Source organism: Tripterygium wilfordii, chromosome 13 (assembly GCF_013401445.1).
Source record: "Tripterygium wilfordii isolate XIE 37 chromosome 13, ASM1340144v1, whole genome shotgun sequence".
In the NCBI taxonomy this organism is placed as follows: Eukaryota; Viridiplantae; Streptophyta; class Magnoliopsida; order Celastrales; family Celastraceae; genus Tripterygium; species Tripterygium wilfordii.
The window spans coordinates 5,744,470-5,761,104 of NC_052244.1; the positions used below are offsets into that span (position 1 = coordinate 5,744,470).

The following is a 16,635-nucleotide window of genomic DNA, read 5'->3' on the forward strand; positions in this document are numbered from 1 at the left end:
AACATTGCTCTCAAAGCCTCTACTTTTCTTATGAGTACTCAACACCTTTCAATTCCAATCTATCTTTGCTAATTGTTGTCCCATCTCTTTCAGAGCCTTCACTGTACACCAAAAAGAACAAACCATTTTTATATATACATTTATCACAAAGATTAATCTAAATTTTTGCATGATTTAAAGGCTTAAAAAATTCAAAAGAAAAATATAAAGAACATATTAGAAGAAAGAAAACAGATACGTGAGAACACAGAGATGAAAAGCTCTGAAAAACTCTTTAACTTAATGTCAGAACCCCAAACATTAAGAACCCTAAGATTCACATCCTATCCTGCCATACACCATGACCAGCAGCCTCTAGAAGCTCATCCAACCTCTCCCTCAAGGTCTGACTTGAGCCACATATGGTGATTGGACCACAATGGTTGTCTCACAAATACTTGCGCATCATATTCTGGTAAAAGTTAGTATGAATACCTTCAAGGCTCTTCATATCCTTTACAGAAAATAAATAACATCAGATGGCTAGATTTTGGTCTTTCAATTATATATATTAAGTATGAACTAATGCTATGTATAAGGTGAGGCAATTATCAGTGGTCCAAAACCACATAAGAATGCAAGTCTCAACAACATATAACTTTAAAAAATGGATGTTAGCAGTGAATTTTTTTTATATATTTTCTTAATCACCTTTAGATTATATTTTAATAGCAATAACCATAGCTTCCTCGCATATGCAGATATCCAGGGTCGTAAGAAAAATCTTTGTGAAAATGATCATAACATCCTTATACGTTTTGTTAGATAACATCTTTAGCCCCACTGCCTATGCGCCCTCCCCAAGCCTACATTACCACATTAGCCAACCTACATGCTAGTCTAGGCCATAAGAAGTTGTTTAATCCAATGTGAATGTAAAGTGATTTGTTTTTCTCCCTCAGTAGCCCTGATGTGTCTAATTTAGACCTCTAATTTTGCAAATAAACACCCACACAAAGACCGTCAACGACCATGAGCTGAATTGCCTAAGCAAAGTTACCAACTATCATAACCAAGGCATTTACTTGTGAAACAAAAATTGATAATTGATGCCACCAGTATGGCAACACTACTGTTTTCACAGGATGCACGTTCCAAAAACTGGAATAGCCCCAAAAGCCTAAAAACTCATACAAAATGCAATTACACAATAGTCCATTCATAAATATCTTAACAAATAAAGTCAAAAAGTATATTAGACAGCATAATTCTCTTTCAATGAAAAACATGTACAATGAATATATCATATATTCATGACAAAAAATAGTCAGATACATATCATTGTACCAATGATGTAGTCGGTCTAAAATAAGCACAATAGATTTTTTTAAAAAAAATAGTCACACATACCTATATCAATTTCTCATAGCCAATTGCTGGAGCAGTAATAAGTCCATAAGGTAAAGATTGTTCAATCAATTTCAAGTGAAATTTGAAGTGTCTTTCTTCACACCAACCCTCTCCAAACTTTTCCATAGTAATGTTTTTTCCTATTAGAAGTTTATTGGCTTGTGGTTAGAATTGAAAACACAGATGACGGTTGACATTACAAATAACAACGATCTACAATTGTAGTTGAACACAAATTTCTCTCCCTAAATTGATGATCATATAAAAAAAGAATATAGATTATTCAACCAAATCACTTTGAATTGGTCAGGAAAAATACTAATTGGTATTCTCAATTTTGAATTGGCTACACATATTTAACCAAAGCACTTTCAACAGCAATGTTTAAGGAAACATAAAATGATACAGCTATCCCATGAACAAGCCAGAAAGCAAATAAAAACACATTTGGATTATAGAGAGACATGGGACATAGTATTGGATTACGGTCTCGTTGTTGCTCAAAACAATTGGAAGTCCAGTACCATAAATAATTAATTCATCATAAAAGCTCCAAAGATCTGGTGAGATAGAAATACTGAACTGCACCATCTAAATCTGCACAACATGTTTCCTCAGGCAACCACACAATCGTCCTAAACTCATTGTAGCATCAAAACAGTCATAGAAATTCATCAATTCCACATCCATTAACCATTTGAGCAAAATGATATTTAGATAATTAATACTCCCACCGGATATCCCAATATTTTTTTTTTCTAGAGACTCACCAACTGAGAAATATAAAAATCAAGTAAAAGAAGGGATACAACTAACCGTTTTGAAATATTGTGTATGCAACTAAAGAACCGATACAATAAACATGTCGAGACCTGTGTAACATTTACACAATGAGGAAAAAGTGACAAAAGCAAGCAATCAGAGAAGGAGGAAAGAACAAATATAAAATAAAAAACCGAGCACTTAGAGGAGGAACCAAGAATCATTACAGTAATCTTGATGTAATATAAGAACAAAATTAGTTTGTTTTAAAAGCTGAAATAGTTTCATTATTTATTGTCATGACACGGAACAAACGAATTACAAAGCCCAAACTCACCGATGCACAAACCAAAGCTGGAAGGCGAAGCACAAAAAATCAGAAACGACAATCGAATCATTCACACAAAGCAAAAAAATACCTGCCCAGAAGAAACACAAGGATACAAATAAATGAGCAAACTAATAAAAGTTTAAATAACTCTAGCAAATAGAATACATAACGAACACCAAACTCACAGAAGCACAAAGTCAAGTTGCAGGGAGAAGGAAAGCTGCACAAATTCAATCCTTTTTCTTCACAAGGAGAAACAAACTGCGAATAAAACAACAAATACCATTTAATATAATCATAGTAACCCCAACAAACAAAACTCATAACAAAGCTCACCTGAGCCCCGACCTCAGTGCATATCCGGACGAAGAACAGAGGCAGTAGACGAATAATTTCTCGTTCACAAAACACGACCATTCATGCATCAAAGATAGCATCTTTGAAAGAATTACACAACGCCAAATGACCGAATAACAGAAGCACAAAAGACACAAAGAGGATTGAATAAAAGAATAAAAATAAGAAATACAAATAGCACATGAAAGACATATGATTCAACAAAAGGACCAAATCAAAATGAAAGAATCTATAAAAGCGTCAACAACTACAACCACTAACGACCCAAAAAAAACACGCAGAGATGACATGATGAAAAAATGAAATGGTAAATATCTCGGGAAAATGCCGCAATAGCTCCACTTTCCACTGCCCTTAAAACACAGAGGTCTGTACGAAATGATAAAAATTGATTTGTTTGTAAAGAAGAAGAGCCGCAAGAACCCCAAGAAGCTAGCCTAAGTTGTCAAACCTAGCGCGCTACTAGTGCTTCTTCACTTTCGCAATCTGATTACATGATTCTATTGGACAGAAATCAAAATTCCGATTATAAGAGTTATAAAGAGAGAACTGATTCCCTCGGGAGAGGTAAGTCCGACCAAATTAATTACTCTATGCTAAGAAACTAAACCCAAAAAAAGCAACAAACAATTCTTAGACGAAAAGCACAGATTTAAAGGCACCTGAGAGAGCTGAGAATGACGTAGTATAGATTGAAACAGCTAAGAATCGAACAGTATAATGCGAAGACGAAGACTGGTCGAGTATGATGAAGTCGCTGCAAACACCCGACGAAACGCGAACGCGATGACAACATAAGCCTCTTCGATGACCGTCGAAATAGGGGGAAAAGAAAGAGAACCATAGAGGGGTATGAACAACCAAACTTAGATGTAGGGAAGTAGGAGAATGAGAACAACAAGGGGACAGTCGGTGGAACACGAAACGGTAATAGCTGAGCTCTTATTTTTTTTTTAATTACCTTAAGTCAAGTTTTATTGGAGAAATTGTGAGAGTCCACGTAGGGATAAAGAAAGAATAGAGAGTACACGTAGGCACAAATTGAGAGTTTTAACAATCCATTTGTCAAAATAATATAACATTTGTTTAGAGCCTCTGCTTTGGTTATACAGAAGCACTACATATCCATAAAATAAGTATCCATAAACTTACATAAACTTGTGGTATGCCTATGTGACTTCTTTAATAAAGTTTTTTTTTTTTTTAATCTATGTGACATGCTTTTTTGTTTGCCACATAGATTACGTAAGTTTATGAATGAGAAAATTATGGACATATATCATTTTGGTTATATATAAGTATAGATAGATAGATGGATTAAATACAACAAATTCAATATATAATTTATAGAAAGAGTTAGATGGTGATGTAATTAAAATTTATTTTTAATATTCAGAAATATAAACCATTTCTTTCCTTTATTTTTTTTCTTGTTGTCTTTTTTTCTCTTTTAAATAATTTAATACGAAACTAGAATCTTAATTTTATTGAAATACGAAATTTATAGTACACATAATGATAATTCTACACCTATCCATTCTACTTTATATTTGTTTTCTTCAAATAATAATTTGTCTTTTCAAGTATTAAAAATGTTAAAAATACTAAATTTTAAAATATTGAATATACTAAATTTAAAATTTTAAAACAAGATATATTATTGGAGAAAACCAAATTTTGTGAATTTTAAATAAAATTATTTTTAGCATATTTGCTTAAATGTACATAAAAGTACATACAAAATTAATAGATTGTAAATATTTTTAAAAGAAAAACAATTTATTTATTAGAAAATTTATAAATTTATTCATTTATATATGAGTGTTATTGGTTATTTATTTATCAAAATATATAATAATTAGTAAAACCCAAAATTAAAAAAAAAGGAGAAAATTTTGAACTATAAAATTTATATGGTGTGTGATGTCAAAAAAAGAAAGAAAGAAATATATAGCGAAATATGACTTACAAACTAACATCACCTTTTTTTCCTTTTGGTGCCCACATACAACCGTTATTCTGTTGATTCTTTTTCTCTTTTTCTTATTTCTCCGATCCAAAACTTGTATTTCTTTGATCTCCACGCTCTCTCTTCAGATCTTCTCAATTCATCTAAAAATAAATTCACATTCTCTTCTCGATACATTGTCTTTTGTCTGGATCTCCGAAAATGGCGACAATGGAGAGCCTGATCGGCCTAGTCAACAGAATCCAAAGAGCCTGCACCGTCTTAGGCGATCACGGCGGAGGCGGGGAAGGCATGTCCCTCTGGGAAGCTCTTCCTTCTGTTGCCGTTGTTGGTGGCCAGGTCCTACATTCTTCTCAATTTCTACCTTTATTGATTTATGTTCTTTTAATGATTTTCTTGTATTGGAAGTTCTGATTTTTTTTTTTCAAATTCCTTGTTGTATTTGTATCTCAGAGTTCCGGAAAATCTTCTGTGTTGGAAAGCGTGGTGGGTCGGGATTTCCTGCCTCGTGGATCCGGTAATGCTCGATGTGTTGTTTTGATTCTTACTTTCATTTTCTTAAAATATATATTTTTCCTCGATTTGGTGAGAATACGTAATCCTGGATCTTGCGATTTTGGGCTGTTTAAGTAGTGCCAGAAATGGGAGCGCAATCGATGGAATAGGATTTTAGAGTTATAGGTGGATGTATTGGCTCTGTTGATTGGAGATTATTCATTTCATTGTTAAAAAAAATGATTTGGATTTGTTTTCCTCATTTCATTGAACATCTTGAGCTGAATCTGTCTGCATCTCATCAATATCAGCTGAAGTGTTAAGTTAATCATGATTCTATGTCAGAAAAAAAAGAGCAAAAACTATGTTCTGATTTGATCTTGCTTCGATTGTCAGGCATTGTCACACGAAGGCCATTGGTTTTGCAGCTACATAAGACTGATAAGGGGCAGACAGAATATGCAGAGTTTCTGCATGCACCAAAGAAGAGGTTTACTGAATTTGGTATGCCAAATTTCAATAAAGCTCTTTATTTTCTATGATTAAGCAGTGCACTAGATGTGGGCATTGTGGGTGTAAACAATATCTTTGTGTGGTTAGCGACTTTTGTTTCAGACAATGGAGAAGTATGATATATAATGATAATTTTATGATTTTTCTGCTGAGCGGGTAGTGTTTCTCTTTTACCATCATGAGTATTCAATGATAACCGAATCTCATTTTTTCATAAAAAAGTATCCATTTTCTCATTAAACAGGCCCCCTGTTATTGTAATTTATATCATGGCTAATAGATCAAGAATGAGATTCGGTTACTCTGAGTCTTCTGTATATATTGATCAGGGTGTCATCATACTTTCCAGATTTTCATTGCCAGTATCGTAGGCTTTTTATTTAAAGATCAGTTTGACTATAAACTAGTATAGTAATATCCAAGATTGCTAATAGCAACTGACTGGCATCCATTTGTATATTTGACTGTATTTGTTCACTAACTTCCCAAGTTTCCTTATCTTCTTGTATCTTAAATTGGTTTGCCATGTTGCTTCATTTTGTAATCATGCGATGCAATCAAAATTTTCTTTGAGATTTTAAAACATTAAGTGCATAAGAGGATATATCAGAGCATAGAATTTGAGAAAATACTCTTTTTTCTTTCATGAAAACAAAATGCAGTAGATTCTAAATACTTTCTTTTGATAACCGAGAACAACACCATTCAAGCTTGTCCTTTAGCCATCTGATATGGACCTAAATGTGGGGTGTTAGACCCACACGCTTAGAATTCAATTTCTTGTCTTCTTCATGAGTGGTTCACTTGTTGCAAGTTAGGACAAATGAAGGTTCTGGATGAGAAGATAAGCATTCAGTGCACATTGGGCGTCTTCGTCCAATAATATCAGTGTTTTTTTTACGATTCACTAATTCTGAGAAACATAAAGTACATTAGTCCCTGCATAGATTTATACCATATTCTTTCTAAGAACTCTTGATAGTAGTCGGCATCCAATGTTCATCCAATGCATTGATTTATACGATATCCTTTATAAGCTATTTTTAACCACAAACCTTTTGATTGCATTGTGTTTGTCTGTAGCTTCTATTGTTTTGGATGTGGGCCGATTGAACTACTTTGAATTTGTTGACACTTGTTAACTATTCTCTTTATAAGTGATGAATTTTCTTCATTACATAACAATACATTCTCTTTTATGACAATCTCTCTTGTCCGAGATTCAAAACACTTGCTCTTTTTCCTGTCAAGCATATAAAATAAAGTACATTTCTAGTTGCTCTAGATTACTCATGTTTTCTGTACAAAGGCAACTTGATATATGAAAGGTCTACTGTATATCCACATTATTTGGCAGGTCTTAAAAATTAAGTCTTGCAATCATATTCGACTATCCAAGACAAATTTTACAATATGTTCTCACTTTGCAGCTTCTGTGAGAAGGGAGATTGAAGAGGAAACAGATCGTATAACTGGGAAGTCAAAGAAAATTTCTAATATTCCAATTCAGTTGAGCATATATTCTCCTAATGGTTGGTATAGCATCAATTTTTTTTCATTTCTTTTTCTTTCATAAATTCTTTCTTCTGGTTATGAGTATGTAAATATTGTGTCGTTTCATATGGCAGTTGTCAACTTAACCCTCATAGATCTCCCTGGGTTGACAAAGGTCGCTGTAGGTAATAATCATGAAGTCTTTCATTGTCCACAAAGAAATCTTAAGCTTCGAGCAAGCATGAATATTAGGTTTAACCTTGCAATGATATCATTTTGGCTTTGCAGAGGGACAGCCAGAAACTATAGTTGAAGATATTGAAAACATGGTTCGTTCATATGTTGAGAAGGTAATATATAATCAGTGATTAAAATTAATTTTCTCAAATTCAGGAAGACAGCTCAAAAATGACAAAATAAGTCACAAAAAACTCAAGATTTGTCCTTTTGATGAACTAATGATCAAGCTCCATCCTCCGTTGTAGATCTTCAGTTAAAAAATGGAATAAAATAAATTGGTGGCAGGGAGGGGTAAATGAGGACTCCATGAAAAAACACAAGTTTAGAAGCCCACATCGGTTGGAAGACCCAACCGAGTGTGGTTTATAAACTCAAGGCGATCGCGTAACAAACAACTAGGGTTTAGTGACTTAGGCTAAGGCTCAGTTGCTAGGTCCATGAGGAACAAACCTGTAAAGGTAATCCTATGTATCCACAGAAACTGGAACCCCAAAACGGACAATATAGTGCTTGTTTAGGGTGTGGATTTCTGACATGGCATTGAAGCAATTCGGTCGGTCCGGTTGGACATGACTTCTACTCCACTTGTTGGGTCTGACATAACCCAACCCATAAGTGTAGGGGAGTGTTAAGAATCCCACATCGGTTGAAGACCCAACCGATGTGTTTATAAACTCAAGCCACCCCTTAACAAACAACTAGGCCTTTTCATGGGCTTACTGACTTGGGCTAAGGCTTAGTTGCTAGGCCCATGAGGAACAAACCCGTGAGGGTAATCCGATGTATCCACTGGAGTCGGAACCCCAAAGCGAACAATATAGTTGGTTGTTTAGGGTGTGGATTTCGGACAACATATTGTGTTCAAAATTTTGAATTGCACATTTATTGTGTCCAAGTTATTACAAGCACTAACAACCTCTAAAGTCTTATTTTGGTGACCTATAAGTCTATAACTTAACCCATGCTCCTTTTACGGTGCTCGCAGCTTTTCTATTTCTAAATATTTCTCATTTATTTTAGTTGTTTTCTGAAAACACTATCCTGAACATATCATCAAAAAAGAGAATTCATATTTGCTAGACTGAAAAACTCCTCACCCAGAGAGAGAGAGAGAGAGAGGGCTCGAATGAGGGTACGAACATTTATTCTAGCAGTTCTAGGAAGGACTCTGTGAAGATTGAAGTAAGTTTTCATGAAAGATTTAGTTTTTGGGGCATTTTGAATTGCACTTTTTGTCTGCCTGACTTTCAGAAGGTAAGAAAATAACTTCATGAATAATTGAATATGCAAAACATAGACTTGGTTGTAGTTGCATGCAGATCAATTCAAGGCTCTACTTGCAGCTTACTGTGGTAATGGGTTTGTTTTACACAGGATGCTCCTGTTGGCTAAAGAGAATTCTTCCCATTGATGCATTTCTACCCATGGACCTTTGGGGTGCTAGACTCAGGACTCGGGAGCCATCCCAGACTGATTGTTAATCTAAATGTCAAGAAATTTATAATTGCACGAATTAAGGTTCCTTATAGGGCCTAGTGAAAGAAGTGCAGGAGGTTCAATTCTTGGAAACAACCTCTCCACATATTATGTGGAGTAAGGTTTGCATACATCCTTCTTGTCAGGAGCCTTGTGCACGGGAGTTGTTTACCTTTTTTTTTGCCTTTTACATGAACTAAGGTTCCTTCTTTTCAAAATGGGGAAATTGGTTTTGGAAGTAGAAGTGAAATGAATTTTGGATAGTGTTGTTTAATCTTTTCCAATCTTGGTTTACGAAAGGTCTGCATATATTTAAGTTAAGTTTGGACTTTGGACGGATCCGTTATGAGAGAAAAATAAGGTTTTTCCTACCCTTCACCTTTAGAATGGGAAGGCTTGTGAATGAATTTTTTTTGGGAGGGAAAGACAGGAACTATATAATTAGCTTTTGCATGTGGGATACATGAAATAGAATTTTAAAATATTTTCTACATGTATTAAGGAAAAAATTGAATTGTTTAAACTTTAAAGCATGAGATTGATATATAAAGTAGAATTATGGTATGAGCTTTTAAGCATCAATCTGAAAAAAATTAACAAAAATGAAAGAAATAAAAGTTGTGGGCATGTTGAAATATTTTAAAATAAATTAAAGAAAAAAAAAGTGTTGGATTTCCATCCCATTGTTGCTTTTCATATAATTTTCAAATGGTGACCATAATTTTCCTTTCCAAATCTCTGTCGCGCTCTTCTATTTTGCCAAAAATATTATAACAAATAATGGTGGCATGGCAGTGTAAAGGATGGTCGGTAAATTTTTTTGAATGGAAAGGGTGGTTTATAATTATTGATTTTGTTCTTACTATAGATTCAAAAGAAACCACCAAAAGGAAGGTCTCTGTTTTCAATTATTTTCTTCTCTTAGCTACTCGATCCATTTTCTTGGCAACTATAATTTGATTTAAAAAGATTTTACTGTAAGTTAGTTTGATTCCACCTATTATGTTGTTCAAGGGTTATGCAGCAGTCTGGATTATCTGTGGTATTTGACTTCATCTAAATATACTATCTAATTGAATTGTCTGATTGTGTGTAGCCCAATTGCATTATATTGGCAATCTCTCCTGCTAATCAAGATATTGCCACTTCAGATGCTATAAAACTTGCAAGGGAAGTTGATCCTACAGGTATTGCAAACTAACCTTTGCATGATAACTTTGACCCTTGCAAAGCATTTTTTGACAATTATTAATGTTCAGTTGACTTGCATACTCATATGTATTTGTATAATGTTCTGCAACATTAGGTGAGAGAACATTTGGGGTGCTAACAAAACTTGATCTGATGGACAAAGGAACAAATGCTGTAGATGTATGGACATAGTCATGCTCTTTCAGTAAATGTTCGGACTTTATAATTGACTTGCTCAGATAGAAACGTGATAGTTGCTTTGTATGAATTCTTAAGGTTCTTGAAGGAAGGTCATACAGGCTGCAACATCCTTGGGTTGGAATTGTGAACCGTTCACAAGCGGACATCAATAAGAATGTTGACATGATTGTGGCTCGCCGAAAAGAGCGTGAATATTTTGAAACAAGCCCTGAGTATGGGCATTTGGCTAGGAAAATGGGTTCAGAGTATCTTGCGAAGCTGTTGTCCCAAGTATTTCATTTTTTGTTATCTTTGTTGTACTGGCCTAGTTTATTTCAATTTATTTACTGATGCTTGAACACTGTCTGATGTTGAGTTTCCATTTCCTGTCAGCATTTAGAGACTGTTATCAGGCAGCGTATACCAAGTATCATTGCTTTGATAAATAAAACCATTGATGAGCTCAATGCAGAGTTGGATCGCATTGGCAGGCCTATTGCAGTAGATTCAGGGGTAAATAAATGGAATTTCAAGGAAATCTATTTTCAGAAAATATGAATGACTTTATTTCACAGTTGAGTAATACTAACTTCGATTATTTTTCTTACTTACGCAGGCCCAGCTCTATACTATCTTAGAAATGTGTCGTGCATTTGATCGCATTTTTAAGGAACATCTCGATGGAGGGTAAATGATTTTACCTTTTCTTTGTCTTAGAACTCATTAAAATATTCAGCCATGAAACACTATTGTACTTGTCATCTATTATTCTTCTATTGTATCTAATAAATTTAGTAAAGTTTGATTCTCAGTAAAAAACAATCCAATATGGTTTATTTTTTATTTATCAGACCAAGGTCCAAATATTAATATTTCACATTAAAATATTGGAAATATTTGCACTCTTGACTAGTGTCACACTGGCACATTAATCAGTGTGACAGCCTATTCTCTTGGACAGTTGGACAGGATACTGAAATTAGTGGAAATAAGTCATTACTGTCCAATAACTGGTGAATCAATTATACATCTGTGAACTTATATCAGGAGCTTATCATTCCTAACAACCATGCTCATTAAAGCAATATAAAAGGTTTCTATTGAAATGGACCAAATACCATACTTGCAGGAGTATCGTGATTTAACTTTTCAGTTTGAAATGGTTTACTTTATATTCCTTCTAGGAAAAGGAATATTCAATAAAATGAAAGATCTTATAAACTGTTTTGTAGCCTTATTTACCATTGGCCACTGCATGTTATATTATTTAGAAGAGTAGAAAATTTTTCCAACTTGGTCATTGTTTATCTCATTAGTTATTTTGTGAAGAAGTCCAGAAATTGGCAGTCTGGTTGTGTATGGTAGCTTATATTTTTTTAATTCACTAATGAATGCAGAAGTGAGATATAGAAGTTGAGGGCCTGGTAGGATGAAATATTTTTGGCTTAAAGAATTCTTAAATTAATCTGAACTCAGGATTCAGGCAAACAGATGATGTTTAATGTACTATCACACGCAGGAGAGACAATGGTTCCTTCAATTTTTATATGATGGCAGGCATGTAAATAATTTGTTCACAAAAGAGAAACTTCTGGCAAAATGCTTGTTCAAATAAATGAGTGTTTAGCTAATTAGCTCAATAGCCAAAGTCCATCCAAACATTGGTTGTGTGGGGATGGCTGTATTGTCTGTCCTTTACAGTATTATTGTTGAAATATTTCTTGTCATTCGGCAATAATAAAGGTTAGTTGTAGCAATTTTCATTTTGTTTCTCCTTTTGAAATTAGTTTGTCTGACAGTAGAGTTGGTAACTAATTAGTTTATTTTATGCCATATATGTGACTTTTACCCGAAAGAAAAATCTAATGGAAGTTGTTAGATCAATTTATCTGATTATGGACTCGTGCTAAGTTTGTTTTGGCTCATTTTCTGTTTATAAGGAGTTTACTGGATTAGTTGGGGTTTAATAGAGTAGTACTTTGGGTGAAGGTTGAGATAAAAACATTCAGTTTTGATCAAAATAAAGTTTTTATGGAGCTTTTATCTCTTCTTTGATATATCATTAAGTTTAACAAATTGCTGGCTCAGGCGACCTGGTGGAGATCGGATATATGGAGTTTTTGACCACCAATTGCCAGCTGCCTTAAAAAAGCTTCCTTTTGACCGTCATCTATCTTTAAAAAATGTGCAAAAGGTTGTTTCAGAGGCTGATGGTTATCAGCCACATCTTATTGCTCCAGAACAAGGATACAGAAGACTAATTGATGGATCCATCAGCTACTTCAAAGGCCCAGCTGAAGCTTGCGTGGATGCTGTAATGTTCTTCCTTGTAGATGTTATTCATCTGTTGGAGATAAAGTTTTGTTAGATTTATGGTAGCTAATAAGAATATATGCTGTTGTTGCAGTTGTTACTGTAGTTTCTATTGTTATTTTCTTTTGGCTCCTATGAAGCATGAATGACATGATAACTTAATTTGTCTATATTATATTTATCAGAGCTATATATACATTTAATGTATACCGGCCCACTTTATCTGGGAGTAAGACTTTGATGGGTGGTGATGATAATATAAATTTAGTTCTATGTCTGCTGGTGGTTAGATATGAAGGACAAGTTTTTACTTTTACTTTGTGAATGTCTATGTTTTTTCTATTCCTTTTTATGGTGTTGTATTTGGATTTTATCATAGTTGTTACTTCATCCTCTAGATGCTTTTGAGATTTCACTTCTATTGTTACGTTATTATTTAATCTACATGAAAGCTGCATATTTTATAAATGATGGTACCACTACTTGATTGCATTTCCATATTGAAGGTCGAGGTAGAAAGGAATTTTTTGAACATGCAGAGTCTCTTTGTTGCAGTTTTGGCTGTCAAACTTTCAAATTTATAGGAGAGTAATGACCTACTTGCTAAAAAGTCAATCGGAATACATACATTTATGCTGAGGGTTGTTCAAAAGAAACTTTGAAAACTCTAGCTTCTCTCCATAAACTCTTTTGAAAACTGCTCAGAGAATATTTATCCAGTTTTATGGTTTTCAATATATGAAGAAAGTTTGAGCAGAGCTGCTTTACTCTTATGATAGTCAAGTTAGAGTGGAAATTTCTATCTGGTTTTTACAATATTTTGAAGAAATGCCTTGCCCCTCAACTTAATTTCTTGTTTAATACTATTCGTAATGTCAAGTTCTCAACCTTTTTTTTTTCTCCCTTTTTGTTAGGTGCATTTTGTATTGAAAGAGCTTGTACGGAAGTCTATTGCTGAAACAGAGGTAAAATTGATTTTCTTTGAGGTTCTTCTCATCATATGAACTAGTTTCTGTTTCTATATTATCGTATATTGTATTTTACATTTAAGAACTCACTCCTGACGTTTTGACTTTTGAGTGACACAGCAATAATTTATTACCAAATGCAGAATACAAATTAGAATTACATGGTACTAAAGCTACCTTGCAATAATTTCAGGAACTAAAGCGATTCCCAACTCTTCAATCTGACATTGCAGCTGCTTCAAATGAAGCGTTGGAACGATTTCGTGAAGAAAGTCGCAAAACAGTTCTAAGGCTTGTCGACATGGAGTCGAGCTATCTTACAGTGGAATTTTTTCGGAAGCTTCATCTTGAACCTGAGAAGAATACTAACCCATCTGGTCCCAACGCAGACCGTCTCAATTCAGACCGTCCCAATGCAGACCGTTATGCCGATAATCATTTCAGGAAGATTGGTGAGCAATTTTATGGCCGCTTTGCTTCACATGCCAGCTGATGTTTTTTCTACTCAGTGTTTTGGATTTTGTCTGAAGTTATTCGCAAGATTCAAATATAATCTGCTTTTGTTTTTCTTCTTCACAATTGAACTTAAGAAGCTTGATGAGTAAAGCCAGAGTTCCTTTTCTGACTTTATTCTCCCCCAATTTAACATATCCCTCAGTGTATGATTTTATTTTGTAGATTTTTTTTTTCTATGAAAAAATATATGAGATAGAACGTTTTTGATGCTTGATATTAGCACTTATCTTAAGTGATTGAAACATTTTGTTCTATAGATTGCATAATTAGGAGGAGAACAATATACAGGGTGTTGGTTGTTTTTGTTAGTATTGACGATGTAACTTGTGGCTCACTAGATGCTGAGATAAAAATCTTTTGACATATTTCAGGATCAAATGTCAGCGCTTACATAGGTATGGTTTGTGATACAATGAAGAATTCTCTCCCCAAGGCTGTTGTTTATTGTCAAGTCAGGGAGGCCAAGAGGTCACTGCTCAACCATTTCTATGCTCAAGTTGGAAGAAAAGAGGTAAAGACTGTCATTTTCAACATTTTATTTTTCTATGACATACTAGCTCGATCCCCCACCAAAGAAAATATGAATAAAAGAGTAAAATTTTATTTATTACCTGTTGCATTCATAAAGTTTTGAGAGATAAAGTTTAATGATTGCTATTGGGGGATAGGAATTAGATTTATCTAGAACTTCTGATAATCAAGCAAATAAAAGAATTGAGTACAAAGAATTAATTGACAGATGGCTCCAAGAGGTGCCTCCTATGTACAAGCAGCAGTAAGTGCAGAACATAAAATCAAGTACGTGAATAAGCAAATCCTCCGTTACATTACAACTAACACTGGGCCAGCAGCAGATGCTATTGATCCATTTGTTCTTGATACGGGTTAACATGGACTTTCTTTTGAGAAAATATGGATTCTGTCAGACCCATCCGACTCCTCTGTCAGACCCATCCATTCGAAAGTCCTTTTAATATCTTGCAGTTTTTTGCTTACGGAAATCAGGATAGTGAACATGGGAAACTAGTAGATTTAGAAGGGCGCTATTGATGAAGCATAAGCGTTAAGGAAATAGTGAAAAATTACTTTATGAAACAAAAATGTTCACTATTGAAAAACCTGAAGCATGCATGGAAATTGTTTTTATTCATAAGGCATCTGCATTAGCAATATTGACAACCTGAAGTTATTAAACAATTCAATGCATGGAAGAAACCTGAATGAGGATAAGCCTCTTTAATGCCAAGTTCACAAGCCTCGTGCATTGAAGACAGGTTTGGTATAGGTTGGTGTTTTTAGCCTTAACGTCACATCATGGAGAGGCTATTTTTGTGGTTTAAGCCTGCATCCCTAAGTTGCAGCGAAGCCATTTCACCAAACCAGAGTTTTCTCTTGGAAGAAGCCTCTTCATTTCATGGAAACTTTTAAACTGATTAGATTAAGTACATGCTTAACTTTTGAGCCTTTGTGAAAGTTTTGGGACCATGGTTTGCCTTTATTTTCTGCCGTCTGAAATTGTTTTGGAATTCCTTATTTTATAAAATTGAAGCAAATCCACCCTTCTTAGCAAATCCACCCTTCTTAGCCAAAAGTTGGCCAATAGACTGCTAATAAAGATTACATCTGTCTTTAGTTCGCGGATGATTGTAAGACACTATAAGTTCACTTGGATTTTACTTTTTCTCATTCTTGACAATCAATTGGAATGTGAAAACTAATAACAGTATAGTCTTACATTGACATTGACATAATGACATGGTTTTGTTTAATGCAGCAGTTAGAAACATTTTCAAAGCATTGTAATGTATGTATAGAAGCACTGTGGTTGATTAGGTTTCATTTCGTGCCCTTGTTAACGATAAGTAGAGTAGAAGGCTGACAGTAACTCCATAATGATGTCTATGCAGAAGGAAAAGCTTGGTGGAATGTTGGATGAGGACCCACAGCTTATGGAAAGGAGAACAGCCATAGCTAAAAGGCTTGAACTGTACAAGTCAGCTAGAGACGAGATTGACTCGGTCGCATGGAAATGATAAAAATCTAAACCATATGACTCATCCAGACACCCCTTTTTGCCATTCGAATGTTGCAGGATAGACTTCTGCAGGAACAAGGGAAGTATACGAGGAGCTTCGGATTTGCACTGCTTGTGATATTTGTAGTTTTGTACCCATCCTGCATCCATTTGTTACTTGTCAGTATAAATGAAACTCGACAGTAGGTCATTGATTTTCTTCTTGTTTTTTACCTGGTACTAATTAATTTGTCAATTTTTTCCTTCATGGGATGCTGGAATTCTTTTTCCTGGGATAACTGGAATTCTTGAGCAATCAATCTGAAAACATTCTCGATGAATTAGATGATATTCACACAGCTTGCATTTGAGATGGGACATTTTACAATTTGAAATGTATAATTCCGTAAGGACCGTAACCATCTGT

The 16,635-nt window shown here is 34.4% G+C and overlaps 1 protein-coding gene across 1 annotated transcript; it reads left to right on the forward strand.

Moving 5' to 3' along the window:
- Window positions 1–4,816: 4,816 nt before the first annotated feature.
- Window positions 4,817–16,559, forward strand: LOC120013360 (dynamin-related protein 1C-like). Its single transcript, XM_038865142.1, has 16 exons — window positions 4,817–5,147; window positions 5,262–5,325; window positions 5,700–5,807; window positions 7,247–7,348; window positions 7,445–7,495; window positions 7,599–7,660; window positions 10,123–10,213; window positions 10,333–10,397; window positions 10,494–10,688; window positions 10,791–10,910; window positions 11,014–11,084; window positions 12,486–12,711; window positions 13,625–13,675; window positions 13,872–14,130; window positions 14,566–14,705; window positions 16,102–16,559. Exons 1-16 carry the CDS (start codon window positions 5,010–5,012, stop codon window positions 16,225–16,227), a joined length of 1,869 nt encoding a protein of 622 aa, XP_038721070.1. The 5' UTR covers window positions 4,817–5,009; the 3' UTR covers window positions 16,228–16,559.
- Window positions 16,560–16,635: the final 76 nt, after the last annotated feature.